The 16,192-nt window shown below is 40.3% G+C and overlaps 1 protein-coding gene across 7 annotated transcripts in view; it reads right to left on the reverse strand.

Annotated features, from left to right (window-relative positions):
- The window catches only part of kif5ab (kinesin family member 5A, b), a 73,439-nt gene that overhangs the window by 14,270 nt on the left and 42,977 nt on the right, over positions 1-16,192 (reverse strand). For all 7 annotated transcript variants that reach the window (XM_082533144.1, XM_082533142.1, XM_082533141.1 and 4 more), the window contains exons 13-19: positions 15,109-15,177; positions 13,788-13,994; positions 9,662-9,808; positions 7,975-8,163; positions 7,211-7,328; positions 3,471-3,535; positions 1,737-1,846 (exon numbers count right to left, since the gene is read on the reverse strand). In XM_082533144.1, coding sequence (XP_082389270.1) covers positions 1,737-1,846; positions 3,471-3,535; positions 7,211-7,328; positions 7,975-8,163; positions 9,662-9,808; positions 13,788-13,994; positions 15,109-15,177 — 905 coding nt within the window. The remainder of the gene's footprint in view (positions 1-1,736; positions 1,847-3,470; positions 3,536-7,210; positions 7,329-7,974; positions 8,164-9,661; positions 9,809-13,787; positions 13,995-15,108; positions 15,178-16,192) is intronic.

Below are 16,192 nucleotides of genomic sequence, written 5' to 3' on the forward strand. Positions count from 1 at the left end.
GTGACTCAGTCGTGACATCTTTTATATATTATCTTTTTATATTACAAAAACACAGGGATGTAGATATTAGCAACATAAGCACAACCCTTGGGATTTTTGGAGGAATGGAATTAAAAAAAATGGAGGTTAGTTTTGTTTCTAAGGCAGAGAGAACAGCGAGTGAACTGGAGATTGAAGAGTGAGATGCACTGATGAGAAAAAAAAAGAATGAATAAGAAAGGACACATTTGTATTTTCTGATTGCTCCACAGTAGTTCTAAAATAAAAAATAAATACATTTGCAAAATGCTCGGGGAAGATTGGGATGGGATGCTACCTGGTCATTAAGTTTTTATTGACTCCTATTGCCACAAGCTTCATGCTATTATTTTCTCTGAGCCACACACCCACACCCCAAAGATTGATGCCCAACAACTTTTTTTTGTTTAATCATCTCTAGCAAACACTTCCAGTGAGTCACCGGTGATGATCACGTGCATACTTTACAAAAATCCCACATAGTATGCCTTTAAGTGTTCTTAGCTGCTTTTAACTGGTTTCCTTCTGATTTTATTTAATTAGGGTATCCTTACAAAACCTTTCTGTCACATGAGAAAAGAGCTGTCTGTTCCAGTCCCAGGCATATGGCTCCAGCTCAGTGGTGTGCACAGGAGCAAAAATGATGAAGAAGCACCATTAGTGCATGCAGTGTAAGGATTTATTTTTGCCCCTAATTCAAATCATGGCTGTACTGGCCAGACAGGCATTTTGGCAGAGCAGAGGGGCACTTAAGTAGCCCAAGTGTGTAATTAGGTCACAACTAGAGCATTGAAATGCCCCATTAGAGTATGGACACAACATATTTTTCAGTGGCACTTACCAAAAAAAGGGTGCACACCTGTAAACACTTGCATTTGCGTGTGATCCTTGCAATCTGCACTACCATTTAATGTATACCTACTTTTTGACATTCTCTTTAAAGGATCCGGAGGGCATCCCTGCTCCTGTTTTATATGCGTTCCACCTCACCGACATCCATCCTTCCGATCTATTTTAAAGCTGCTTATCCAAATCAGGCTGTGTGAGCAGGATAAGCAGAGCAGCACCAAATGTCTGTTCAAACTGAAATTCTCTGCAGCTGCTCCTTGGGTGTTAACAGATACTCCCAGGCCAGCTGGAAAATGTACTTTAGTCCCTAGAGAGGGTCTGCCCAGTGGTCTCCTCCCAGATGGCCACGCTTGGTGTAGTACATCATCAGAACAAGGTACCTGAAGGGATAGGTTTTCATTTAGGCCAAACCAGGCCAGTGGCTCCTCGCATTGGGGTTGTAGCAGCTTGGCTCTGCAGCTTCCTGACCATGTAAACCACCCACACGTTTTCATTTCAGCCAGTCTGAACATTGGGGCTTAGACCGTGTTGAAGGTTTGAGAGATACTGAAAACATGTATTCCCAGTTTGAGCGTTTACAAACCACTTATGAGGGTAAAATTGAATTTCAAATTTGAGCATGCAGCTGTGTTGCTGTGGTACGGTAAGTTGTCTCCCTTAGAAAACATTCATGGCCTATATTTCCGCAGTGCCACGGTCTCAACAACTGAAAGAAATATTTTTCTATAGCATACTTGTGATTTTTCTGCTGGAACGATTTGATTCTTTAACTTAAAATACTTTTCTTTTCAAACTCTTGCACAAGTTACAGATTTCCAAAAACTGAGTCTTGGTTTTGAAAAGTAAAGAATTTACGGTGAAGTACTCACTCAGTTAAGTCATCGATGATCTTTTGCTTCTCATTGATCTCGTCTCGCAGGCGGCCCAGTTGTTTGCTGTGCACCTCACGGTGTGACTCCATCTGCTGCTCCAGAGCCCTCTGGGGTATTGGCGACAGAAGGGGGGAAGAGACAGATCGAGTATCGTAACACGGGAGTCAGAGGAGAACAAAGTGACTAAATAACGAGAAGAAAATTACACGCACTGGTGCACATGTGGACATGCCAAACCACACGGGCATTAAACACAAACTTACACACCCCACGCTGTCCATACACTACCACTGACGGGACTGTGAGACTCGGCTACTGAAAGTGGAGCGTGACACACACAGGAACGCTCACACTCGTGTGCTCTCGATGCTCTCACGAACACATCCACAAATACAAGCAGATAATGAAAACAACAAACAACGCCAGCTGTTTAAAAGTGTCTGGCAGCTGAAAACTACATCTGTTTACTTTTATTTGGGAATTTGGCATCGCTGGAATTTCATCCTTCATTTCTGTCAAATCTTTTGACCTTGAAAAGATGTGCTGCTTTTTAGGCAAATCTCATTTTGATCAAGTCATTATGAATCTTTGTGGTTTTCAGTCACTTAACCCTTGTGTGGTGTTCGTATTTTTGTTACTCAGCCAGTGTTCATGGGTCTGGTGGACCCGCTAGAGTTTTGGCTTTCCAAATTAACACTATCAAACAATTTTATGTTAAATTACTCAACAGATGTTTACTTCATCCCAATTACAAGACATATGAACAGCAAACATGGTTATTTTTTTCCCTTTACCTTTGTTAGATCACATTTATGAATTAATGTGCTTCTCGTTTTTCTTTTATATAAAATGTTATAAATAAATCAGTTATAATCAAGTGGAGTGAGTGGAAAGACACAACACATTTACACGTGAAAAAATAATTAATTGTTTAATTTTTCTTTTGAAAAAAACTGAACACGGGTCTCACAGACCCGAACACCATACAAGGGTTAATAGTTTGACGGCTGAATGTGAGGATACTCTGTGGCTGTCCTGTGGCCATGCTTCCTGTAACCATCTGATATTTGAGACTTCCTGTTTTGCTGTTTGCAGTTAATTGTTCAGGACACATGTAGATAGATTTACATTAAGATGCAAGACTAAAACATCATTGGATGTTCCTCTGACTGCTTTTTATTCGTTGTTTTGCATTCCCTCTTTTGCCTAGGCCTTGGTTGTGATTGGTCACTGGTATTTGGACTACAAACTGACCACAAACAAAAAGCAAACAGCTTCCAGTACTAGAAATAATGCCCATTGCCTACAGATTCGTCACATTCATATGCCGATATCTGCTTTTCATATTACCACTCGATGATTGTGAATGATGTAAAATGCTTCTAGGGGCCAGAATGACAATCAATAATCTGTGCAGCCACTACCTAACAAACTATAGCTGTTCCAGAGGGCAGTGAGTTATCATTTCCTTGCCGAGCTTGCTATGATTGCGTCTTTATTCTAAACTAAGGCAATGAGTTGAAAGCTGCAGTGTCTGAATGATTGTACAGACATCGAATTGTCATCTTCTTATCAACACTAAATCATTCCTACAGTCATTTACACACTTGAGTCCAACTACACGTGCAGTCACAGGCAAACACACACCCTGCACACGCACACCTGCAGTTGGCTGAGAGGGTGCGAGAAAAGGTCATTACATCAAGTTGCTCTCACTGTAGTCATGGTTACCTTTATATCACAGGAGTTCTGGGCAGACGTGTGATTCTCCCCCCTGGTCACTTGTGACATGCTCTCTGAAATAAGCACACACACAGAGAAAGAGCGAGAGGATGGCGGTAAGAGGAGCAGATAAAAGCGGCGCGCACAGATGTTGATGATGGTGACCTGACTTTGACAGCACAGCAGTATCACCACTTCATGTTGACAGCGAAGGCAGCGTGATCTAAGTGATGTCTCGGGTGTGATAATATCTATCTGCAAATGACATCTATTGTGTCATGCAGATCTGATATTGACTCACTGCTGTTCCTGGTGTCTGATGATGAAATTACCGAGCGCTCTACCTCAGACCACACCGTGCGATCAACGTGACCTGCAGCACTTTGTGTTAATCTGCTTGTGTTATGGCTTGAGGACCGTCTGACTCGACTGCTGAGCAGGACTAAAATTGATTTCCCTGCCCTTAATTCCACTGGTTATTTAATGCCATTCTGTGAGACTCCATGGGAAGAGTGACTTACACTGCCTTTGGCCTTATTTGGGAATTGCGTCAGTGTACTGTGGGAGTATCTACAGCTGGACCTTGCACGAGTTTCAAATGTAAAATCAATCTATTAGTGCTGGTGTTGTGAAATGTTTGGGAGCTTAAGCTTTTTTGTGTTCTTGTTTTTCTTTTGCCTGACAGGACAAAAAGGCCTCTGGAAGCAACTGAAGCTCTATTAAAGATAGCAACCTGAAGCTACTTCCTCCCATTTCTAGCCCAGAGACACTAAAATGCAGCAACATATTTTCTGTCTTCTCACTATTTACTTTGTCCTGAAGTTATTTGGCTTGACTGAGTCAGAGCACTGACATTATATTTAACTCCGGCATTTCACATCAGTAGTGGATTAATCTACTTACTTTGCAGTCAGTCCCGAAATGACAGCGTCACCACGTATCACTTTAACCCCTTTAGGATATTTGTTAATGAAAAATATGCATTTATTAGAAGAAAACTCTCTTGCATTTACTTCATTTGAGTTTATATTGAGAAAAGACCTGTTTTGCTGACAGTAAAGATTGGCTTCACTCCTGGAAACTTGTGTTTGGCTCTATTTATTGAGTGTAAATCTGTCATTTTTCTGGTCGGACCATATTGAAATTTTCTTCACCAAAGAGTCTGAATGAATACTAAAATCTTTGCTCCCAGTTTGCTATTTTGCTCTCGTAGGTAAAACATTTTAACTTGAGCCTAGAGCAATCTATTATAAAAAGGAGTACCCACATACTACACTTGCCAAATTGAACTAATATTGACTGGCCTCAAATTCTCAACTCCACCGAGTATTTCAGCAACATGTGCTCGTACACTTAGACTCCAAAACTTGTCTAACTGACCAAGTCTCACAATCTTATATCCACCCAAAAAGTCTTTTTGATTTTGTTTTGAGAGTGAAATACTAGCAAGAGCACAACGAATAAGATCTTCTTTTGAGAATATATGTCTGTTATTTCTTATTTAGTTTATAAACCCTAAAACTAGTTACTTTCCCTGCATATTAGGCTCATTTATATCACCAAGACACTATTTGAGATGATATTGTATCTTAGACGTCCCAAAAGGTTGATTCTGTTTATCTGGACGTAGCGTTTTCAGCGGGAGAAACGTTTCGTTACTCATCCAAGTGACTTCTTCAGTGTCAGCTGACTGCAGGTTTCCCCAACTTTATAAACAATACAATGATTGAAGCTAGCACCACTGAATGAACATTGGGCTGTGAGGTCAGTTCCTCGATAATTAATATGCACATTTTCATGACCATTGATCAACAACCACTGATGAAATCCCATTAATCAATGGTCTTTGATCAATGAGTACCATTCACAGAGAGTTGGGGAATGGCTGCGATCACAGCACTGTATCTTAAAAGCATTTTTTAGCTGTGAAATCATTTTACAAGCCCTCCCAGTAACAGTTCACACACTTGGACTTTTGTTGTACAAACCCTAACAGCATGAAGGTGCTGGTATCCTGTGGGTTCTCCCCCCACAGTCCAAAGTTATTCAAGTTAAGTTAATTGCTGATTCTAAATTGATCGTGTTTGTTAGCCCTATGACAGACTATTGACCAGAAGAAGCATCTTGTTCAGTTGCTCTTGTTCTAAGATCATTTCTCTCAAAGTGAGAATGAAGCAACGCCAAAGGTTTATGAAGCACTTGTTATGAGTGTGTCAACACTTCTTTTAAGAGATTTCTCACTTGACTAAAGTTTAGACATTTTTTTTCTCATTTCAAGAAATCTTACCAAGTGTTATTTTATTATTCTACTTGATTATAGTCTGGATTTTCTCAAATTACATATTTTTTCCTTATATTTAGCCAATTTTTGCAGTGTATTTAGTGATACTTATCTCTGTAGATGGTGGCTGCTCACTGACCAGTTATATTACCATTTTAGTGCAGACAAAAATACGATGCTGCTGTTTATATTGTCACTTTCATCATCATCAAAATCTGTGTTTCTCCACTGCATTAGATCATGATCAATCACCAACTCTAATATACTAAACTAAAATGAGTAAAATGCTTACCTATTATGCTGATTTCTTACTCTGTATTGTTTTTTATGCACACAACTGAACATGTTTAAAATAGTCGTTATTATCACCGCTATATTATCTTAGATCAACCTCTGTCTGAAATAAGGAGTTTGCCTCATCTCCTCTTATGGCCACGCTCCCTTCAAGTTGACTTTCTTCTGACTGGCTGCCTCTAACAAACAGAAGGTTGGAACCACAGGTGGGTGGTGCTTCTGTGTTCACAGGCAGCAATGTGGTCACAAAATTACCATACCATACCATCATCAGGTGTAACCATCAGTAGAAAAAACAGTTTAAAGCTTGATCCTTTGGCTCACATTTGTAAAAATGCTGACCTTATTATCTGAAATCTGAGAACCTCCAACACCTCAGCGACTTTGAATTTGATAAGCATTTAAAGGAAATTGATGGAGTCACTGTATAGTGCAGCAGAAAACTGAAACAATCTTTCAAATGTGGATAGTGTCAAAATTGGTTTTCCCTCTAGAGCCATGAATTTCAAAAAATCCTGTTAACCACTTGAATTTTCAAAATTTCGAAATGTGCCAATTTGCCCAATATTTCCAACTAAAGAAGCATTTTTTACTACAGAATTATTTCAACCTCCAGACACATTTCAGAGGTTTTACTTCTGATTTATAATCCAAGTCAAATTCATATCTTAAAAACTCTTTGTTTCAAGTAAAACAAAATAACCCCAATGACACGTATGTTACATGTTCGTGTTCTGTGCTCTGCCCTCTCCTAGTTTAGTTCACAGTAAATGGACTGTAATTTACAAAAAACACCTTTTTACCTACAACCTGCATACGCATACATCTTTAAACCCAGATGGAGGTATCAGAGGAGACTCTTCATCTCCCCAATACTTCAACATACAAATGCAAATGTCAGCAGATGTGACTGAAACAAACATTATTAACTGTACTACTACACACCACACCAGTGATATCTAATCATTAAAAACACAACTTCTAAAGTGTACTTCCACATGGTTGAATACGTATGATTGAACGATATGATAATTCAAAAAGGCAAATCAAGTTTATTTGAAAAAAAAAAATGTTTGGCTAATGAGCTTTATTTAAAAAAAGTAATCAGAAAAGAGTAAACGTACCAGCTTAGATACTTGCGCTGCTTCACTAGTGTGGGCTATAACAAATGTACCTTGAGCTTGGAGTTTAGCCAGCTCCGCAGTCAGAGAATCATAGCTGTCCTCCAGCTGTCTCTTCCTCAGCTCCACGTTCTGCATGTACTCTGTTAGAGAGCGAATCTTCACTTCGTGCTGAAAGTCAGAACATCATATGCAAAAAGTTTAGTGACGAGCAAAGACCTCTACCCACGAGGACACTTTACATCAAGGATAAAATGCACTTTTACTTTTTGTTCACTGAATATTTATGATCTCTTGTCACCGGGGAGTGTAGTTTAAATACCACAGTTAGCGAAATTTGAACCGTGGCTTCAGGCCACTACATGAACACAGAATATAAAACATGCAATTATTTGAGAATTATGACCCTGTGCAGACTAAAAATGTCCAAAGCAAAAAGAAAAATCCACCCCACAAAGAGTTGGGTCATGTTAAGATGTTGGGAGTAGCTACACTGTGTTTTAAAGCTTTTCAGCCTTTATTATGGCAGGAAAACTGGGAAAAGACATGCAGCAAATGGCTCAGGCTAGATTTGAAACCAGGGCTTTAAGACACATGGGTCACCTGCCCAAGCCGGTGAGCCTTTTGAAGTGTTAATTGATAATGTTTCAGTATCAGTATCACCAGTATTTCTGTCTAGTACCAGATGAACAAACATTTGTACCCCCATATCATTTTATTTTAGTTCCTACAGTTCATCTAGATTTAATAATTCAGTTCAATTCAATCGATTTGGTACCCAACAACAACACATGTATCCGTCAGTTTGCAATCTTACCTGTGAAATGAGAAGGTGACATGAAGACAGTTCTCTGCCCGTCTCCTCCATCTTGCGGTGACACTCGGTTTGTAGGTTCTCCAGGTGGCGACAGCGCTTCACCATGGACTTCACCTCTGACTTTATCTTATTAATGTAGAGGCGAGCCACTGTGAACTCTTCCTCGATCGCTCCGGTGATCTCCACAGGCTGGAGACGAATGAGTGCGAGGAGACAGTTAAATAAAAAGAAAAAATCAGTCTAGTAGATGCTTGATCAGGATTGAGTGGGGACTGTTTAAACACAGCATGGGCGTTAAATCAGTGGAAAGGGAAGCATCTTAGAAACACTCTGGCATTTTGTATGCACAGCCATTAGGTTAATGGTCTCATTTAGCAGATGTAGCAACTCAGAAGCTCCGAAATGAAGTGTGGAGGAAAATGTATACACATCAATCTAAGCACTACAGATGATAGCGGATGTGCATACACGACATTCTGCATATGCGAGTGGTATACTGACTATATTGAATAATGTAAAGCTGTTGATTTAAGTCACGTCTATAAACACAGATATTTATTTTAAATGCTCATTCAGAGCATAAATTTACATGGATGCCAAACCAATCAAGTTAAAGAGAAATGCCTGAAAAATGACACTTTATCAGCAAACAGAAAATATTCATATGCACACACATGCACACGCACACATATATATATGTAAGTTTTTTTAAATGTAATTGTCTCCTTTTTGGCAGATCTACCAGAGCGCTTTGTCACGGCTTTATGCCAGAAGATGCTTTGCATTTCACTTTGTTGGTATTTACTGTCTCTCTTGGTTTTACTTGCTTTCTTTATTTCCTTCCAGCCATTTGAGATTGTTTGGTCATCCCTCATTAATTTCTCATGTGGTTAATTACTTATGTGCACCGATCAAGCATAACATTCTGACTATCTATCAGAATCAACATTAACTTTTAAAAAAATAAATAGCATTAATGTTTTCAGCAAATTGAGCTCATCTGTTGGACTCGACCACATGGGTCAGCACCAGGAAGCCTTGGCCGCCCACGACTTGGACCACTTTTGATGGATACTGACCACTGCAGACCAGAAACATCACACATGAGTTGCAATTTGGGAGACTCTCTGACCCAGTCGTCTAACCATCACAACTTGCTAATATCCTCACAATAGCCCCCCCCCTTAACACATCATCTCTGAAAGCAAAATGTTCCCTGGTTCCTTAATATATCCCACCCACTAACAGGTGCCATGATGAAGAGATAATCAGTGTTATTCACTTCACCTGTCAGTGGTCACAATGTTCGGGGTATTTTTACTCTGGTTTTTCTCGTTGTTAGCCATCATCAGTCCATCTGTGTTCATCTCCAAAATTTACTGCCAGCGTTTTCTCTCATGTTTCCTGCGGCTGCTTTTTGAGTTGTTTTTCTTTGGACTATGTTGTCCTCAGGCTTTGCGCTTGACTAGACTCCGACAAGTCTAAATAAGCTCAACACTAAACCCTGCTTTTGTTTGTGCTTTCGGGTCTTCTTTTGAATTTCTCTGAGTTCCTTTTCTACACTGATACTTAAATTTAGCTGTATATTTTCTTGCTTTGACATGAGAATCATCTTTCTCATTTTACCTACACCACAGTTGTCGCTTTCATCACAAAAATGCACTCTATCCACGTCTGTACCACTCACCAACTTGATGTCCTTGTTTCCAACGATCGTGCTAAATTCACTCAGGTCCCTCATGAGCCCATTAAGAATCTCAGCAATGCGTTTTCTTTGGTGGCTGCTCACTTCCTGGATACGGGACAGCTCTGCCTCTAAAGCCATGAGATGAGCCTGCGGAGGGCGGAGTCAAGCAGATAAGAGGTGTTAGGGAGAGCCGTTGTGCTAAGGCGAGAAACTCCAGAAGGTACATGCAAATACGAAAAAAGACAGAAATTGTGTAGGGCAGACTCTGAGAAGTGGTGATTAGATTCCCTGAATCTGCAAACACACATGGCTGCAGGAGCATAACATAGTAGCCACCAAATTATAAATCAATAAACTGCATGAAGAGGAGTGGATGGCATCTGCGCTCAATAACATCTGAGAGAGTACACGGTGGAGTTTACTTTATTATTTTCCATTCTGCACAGCAAGCAGATTCTAACCAGGGCTGGAGGGCAAATGTGCTGCAGCACAATGAAACCATTTGATCTCAGTCAGGTTTGACAACATAACATTAAAGACATTTCTCCTACTCACACATGTGAGACCAAGAGTTGGGTAGTAGACTGAATGACCTATGACCCTAAACAAGATGAAGAAGATGATGATGACAAGAAAGAACAGGTAGAAGAAGAAGGAGATGAAGAAGAGGAAGACTTTCCATAAAGGTGTTGTTCCAACAAAGAAATCTGAAAGCATACCGACTTGTTTATGGGGTTTCATTTTATGAGTGGCTCATCTGTCACCAGTGAAATATTCTACTTGAGCAATTTTTCATGGCACGTTTTATGTTCTTGCTCCCCAGTTCATCAGTCATTTCAAAGCACCATTAGTCACCTTCTTAAATACTCCTTAATCAGCTCTTCCATCTTCATCTCTGTGATTCACTTCAAGCTCTGTTACAGTCTTCCCGGTCACTTCTCATGTCACAATGTCATCTTAAGATAAACTAAGGTAATAATGAGCTGAAACTGATTCTTATATAAACAAGTAAAACATGGGATGATGAATAGAGTTGGTTCATTGACGTGATGAATGGGCTTAATCATGTTGATAAGAAATGGGTTTCAATGGCCAGATGGATGAATTATGGTGTTTAAAGTAGCCGATCAATGGCAGTGATGGTGAGCGATGGCACGGACACCTGCAGAAGAAGCGACAAGTTCCCACTAAAAACAAAGATGAAGGCAGCTGCGGGGATGACGGCCATGATGAATGTGCTTCAGTATTCCCAGAGCTTTTCCCATTTCTACTGTAACAACTGGAAAGACCGACGTGCCTAAAAGTTCAAGACTGAGAAACATTTCCAAAAGATTTTGATGAGGGGATTTCTTTTCTCTTATAGCACCACCTGCATTTACCAGCACTGAAATCTTATTTGTATTTAGTTTCATATCTTGTCAAAGTCTCAGACACTCTCTGTGCAGGATCAGACAGGTCAGAGCAGAGCAGACTGGAGAGGCTATAGAGGCTATTGAGGAGAAATGAGGGCTTCAGGCAGGTTTAGCAGTCTAAATGGTGGTTCTGTTGTCAGATGCTCAATCAGCTTCTGCTCCTGAGATAGACAGGAAAAGACAGAAGGACACGTGCAGCAGACTGAAACACACTGATGAAATATTGAAGAGGATTTAATAAGAAGGTCAAATATGGTCACTTAAATCACTGAATAAGTCAGGAACTGCACAAAGCTCTGACCAGCTCTGCCAGTGGTCTCCTCTTGACTTTTATCTATTATTCACTTTATTTGTGCTGCAGAAGGACAATTAATACAGAGGCTGGGCTTATTTAAATAATGTGCTTTATGTTGCTAAAAGATTTATTCAAAAAGCCTCCTGGAAGTCAGACCCACCATTTTCTTTGAAAGCTCCTCAGCCAGGAGCTTGTTCTGCACGCTCATCTCCTCGACTCATTCTGCTCAACTCTCTGTAACACTTTCTTTCAACTGTGAGGCACACTTCCACATGACACACGTATTGTTGAATATTTAATAGGTAATAAACATCCATCTATATGGTAAGAAATTATTCAAAGCCCTCGATGTAACTGAAAAAACCTGCCTGTAAATTATCACTGTAAGTTTTCTTCTACCAGACAACGTTGTGTGCATCAGGGATATACTGCAACCAGGCTTTGATAGTTACTGCAATACTTTAACAGTTATCCAAATTGTAAATATAATCAGATATATATAGAATAAGGCAGTAAACATTACAAAATTTATGGGAAAATTGCTACTTTGAGTAAGAGTATTTTAAATATTTATATAGTGTCAAATCACAACAATAGTCCCCAGAAGGTGGTTTATATTGTAAAATAAAGACGTACAATGATACAGAGATAACACTCCAACAATCAGATGACTCCACTATGACAAAGCACTTAGCAACAGTGGGAATGGTAAATGGTAAATAGCCTGTATTTGTATAGCGCTTTACACTACATTCAGTCCTCCACACATTGGTGATGGCAGCTATATTGTAGCCACAGCTGCCCTGGGGCGCACTGACAGACACTGGCACCATCGGCCCCTCTGACCACCACCAGTAGGCAATGGGTGAAGTGTCTTCCCCAAGGACACAACAACCGAGAGTGTCGGAGCCGGGGCTCGAACCGGCAACCTTCTGATTACAAGACAAACTGCCAACTCTTGAGCCACGATCGCCCGTGGCTCAAGAGTTGGCACCAGGAAGGAGACACTTCCTTTTTTACAGGAAGAACCCAGTTGGGGTGAGGAGAGACAGACATTAATAATAACTAAAGATTAAATACAGAGAGGTGTGTAGGCACATGGTGAGTGAAGACAAAACACTCAGTGCATCATGGGAATCCCCCAGCAGTCTACACCTATTGCAGCGTAACTAAGGGAGGATCCAGGGTCACCTGATCCAGGCCTAACTATATGCTTTAGCAAAAAGGAAAGTTTGAAGCCTAATCTTAAAAGTAGAGATGGAGTCTGTCTCCAACACTCCTGAATCTAAACTGGTAGTTGGTTACAAATCTGAAGGGTCTGCCTCACATTCTACTTTTAAATACTCCTGGAACAACAAGTAAACCAGTCTGAAAGTGAGAGAATCTACTGGTGTGAAATGGTACCATGAGGGTTTTAAAATAAGATGGTGTCTGATTATTCAAGACCTTGTACGAGAGTGTAGTTCAGTTTAACAGGAATCCAATGAAGAGATGCTAATGTGCTACAAATGTTGTTTCTCCTTCTCTGTCTTTATGTATATTTATTAGCAGTTTAACAGTCAATGTCGCTTCTTCAGCAGGACTGTGTAGGTGTGGTTTGACTCAGAGTCAAAAAATAGCCTACCTATCTGACGGGTTCATAGAAATATGAGACATTATGTGTGGCTGAACCCCACCCACATCCAACCAGTGAGAAGAGAGAAAAAAACGTAAAAACAGAAAGCTCCCATCACACAAAAGCAAGACTTTTTCAGACCATGACTACTGAAAACACAGTCACTGGAAGGTCTCGATCCAGAAAGGCTGGATGTCTTTTCTGTGAAAAATACATTTAATCAAGCAAAGTCAGAGCTGTGCTCTCTGTGGAGAGTCATAGTGCACGACATTGAACCAGCAAAAAAAAGAGAAAGAAAACAAAAGAAATCCCAATACTTCACTTTTTCTTTGTTATCTTCATGGTAAATGGTAAATGGCCTGTGTTTGTATAGCGCTTTACTAGTCCCTAAGGACCCCAAAGCGCTTTACATATCCAGTCATTCACCCATTCACACACACATTCACACACACTGGTGATGGCAAGCTACGTTGTAGCCACAGCCACCCTGGGGCGCACTGCCACCATGACCACTGGTGGCACCATTCATCAGAATTTTCTCCTTATCTTCGTTACATGCAGCTTTAATTTTACTTATCTCACTAATTGCATTTTGAACCAGTAGCTCAGCATATTGTAAGATGGAGGCTTAAATGAAGAAATGATTTTATTACAGAGAGTTCCTTTTCTACTTTTTTTTTGCAGTTTGCTTCCTTGTAAACACACCAAAGCACAACATCTGTCCATGATCTATTTCTTTATTTTAGCCACAGAACTTTGTTGCTAAAAGATTTATTCAAAAAGCTTCCTGGAAGTCAGACCCACCATTTTCTTTGAAAGCTCCTCAGCCAGGAGCTTGTTCTGCACGCTCTTCTCCTCGACTTCTAAGCTTTTCTGGTCATAGTTGACCGCCAGCTCCTCCAGGGCCTGAAGAACCTCTTTTACTTCGGCCTTTGCAGATTCATTCTCGGCCTGCAGCCTGCCGAGCTCCGACTGCACCTTCTCACTGTCACCTCTGGACGATGCGAGAAGCTGAGGGGCAAAGACATTCGACTTATTGCAAACTGTAAATAGAGAAAAAACTATTTTAAAAGTGGAACGGTGAAACTTCCCTGCTGAGCGCTCGCTTCATTATTTACAGAGCAGAGCTGCTGGGTCTTAACAGAGTTATCCTGTTTTCTGGCATAAAGAGCTAAATGTCTGCACAAACCCTGTCACACAATATTCAAGCAACTGTACAAAAGAATAATTTAAAGATTGAGAGATGGCTTTTGTGCCACCATGCTGTTTGCTGCACTGCTGCAGCCCACTGTGGGTCATTTCACTGAATGGAAGCCATTAAATGTAGATGTTCTCCGCTTGGAGTGCCGGCATATTTGCACTGCAGCATACGGCTTTTATTTAGATAAATGAATGTAACTTTGCGTTACTATAAACAAACCACGGTTGGGTAGTTAGGACTGTGTCAGTTCAACCCGCAGCAGGACGATTTGGGAAATGATTGAATGAATTAAGTCCTTTTCATCCCAAAGCCTTTTTTAGGTTCTCTTCCTCAACAGTTTAGCCTCTCCTATGAAAACACGCTGCAAATACGTCTCTTAATTGGGTTTTAATGGAGTCTTTTAATTGCTGTTCTTCCTACAAGTACTGATTTACTTACTTGCAGCAGATATTTATGTGATAAAGTGACAATTATAGATCAAATCCCTAGAGAGCATGTTTATTTGTCAGCAGCAGTGTTCAGTCATGTCAGCAAAAAAAACAACAATCGTTCCCCGTGTAAAAGTTAGGGAGCAATTTCTAAAACGAATACTTAACAAGCTTCAGTCATTCTTCAGTCTTTTCATCGATTCTTTTCTGCGCTGTTCAGCCACTTAATTCTATTCTAGATTAAACCACTGCTAGCATGTAGAACACAGCAACAGTGATACACTCACAATTAAACAATGACAGTTTAATTTCTTCAAGTGCTTTTTGGCACCTGAAAGGATTTTTTCTGTCAGTAATCTCACGGGCAGGATAATAAATGTCTCACAGCTGACTTCTATTCACAGTGCAGTTTTCATTTCCACATTCAAAGACACTGCAGCCCACCGTGAGCTGTTTAACCAAACTGATGAAAGGAAATAAAACCAAGATCCTTTACCTCCTCCTGGTCGAGCATCTGCTCCTTCAGCTTCTCCACCATCTGGCTCTGGTGGTTGATCTCGTCATCCTTTAGTGGGAAAGACACACACACCCACAGTCGTATTATGTGTTCAGTTTCCATTCACAACTATACGCTTTAAACTTACAATAGACGACAGCTGCATGTTGGACCGGATACCCATACATCTTTTTTTCACCATAACTGGATCTGCCACTGTGCGCACATTTTAGAAAACGAAGGCCTGATTTATGACAAAAAGGGAACGGCATCAGCAATTATATGGGCAAAATGATCGATCAGTAACCCGACAAAAGAAAGAGAGTGGCTTCATCAGCATAAAAAAAGTCAGAGTGAGACCAGTGCCCATATATAAATGACCATCAAAGTGCCTTAAACTTTCATTCTCTCTAATTCCCAGAGGTGGTGAGGTGTCTTCTTTTAAAAAAGTAATTAAATAAGAAAAATGCCCCAAAGCTCTGATTTCTGTCTCACTGGAAAAAAATACGGGCTAAAGTAATGAGCATGTTTTAATTCTAAGAACACTGCATACCTTCAGACACCTGCAAAGAAAAGTAGAGATCAGAGACAAGGCTCCATCTAGGTTACAAGCCAGACGTGTAATTACTTTATCTTATATGTGCAGATTATGAGTCAGATGAGCATATGCAAGCTCCAAGGCCAGCCTTCAGGCTCCTCATAACAAACAGCCATTGATGAGCTTTCTTAATAATACTGCAGTACTTGTAGTTCATGTAAGGTTATTGGACATATGCAGTCCAAGGTGTTTGACTGTGGTCGGAGGCTCCACAGCTTCCCCTCTAACAAGGAGGTGAGCTCTCCTCCTGAGCAGGTTGTTGTTAGCAGCCAGAAAATAAGTCCAACAAAGACACAAACACACTGTAGATATAAGCTGTTTGCCACAGAAACAAGATCCTGGAGGACAGTATTAGTTACACTACATATGTTACCAATATGTTACCAATGGTAACAGTAGAAACTACTAATACTGTAATCTGTGATTCTTCAGGTGTTTGATAATCTAAAGAAAACATCGTGCTTTGCAGACCAAAATGCAGAGATG

Source organism: Aulonocara stuartgranti, assembly GCF_965226115.1.
Source record: "Aulonocara stuartgranti genome assembly, chromosome: 5".
Classification (NCBI taxonomy): Eukaryota; Metazoa; Chordata; class Actinopteri; order Cichliformes; family Cichlidae; genus Aulonocara; species Aulonocara stuartgranti.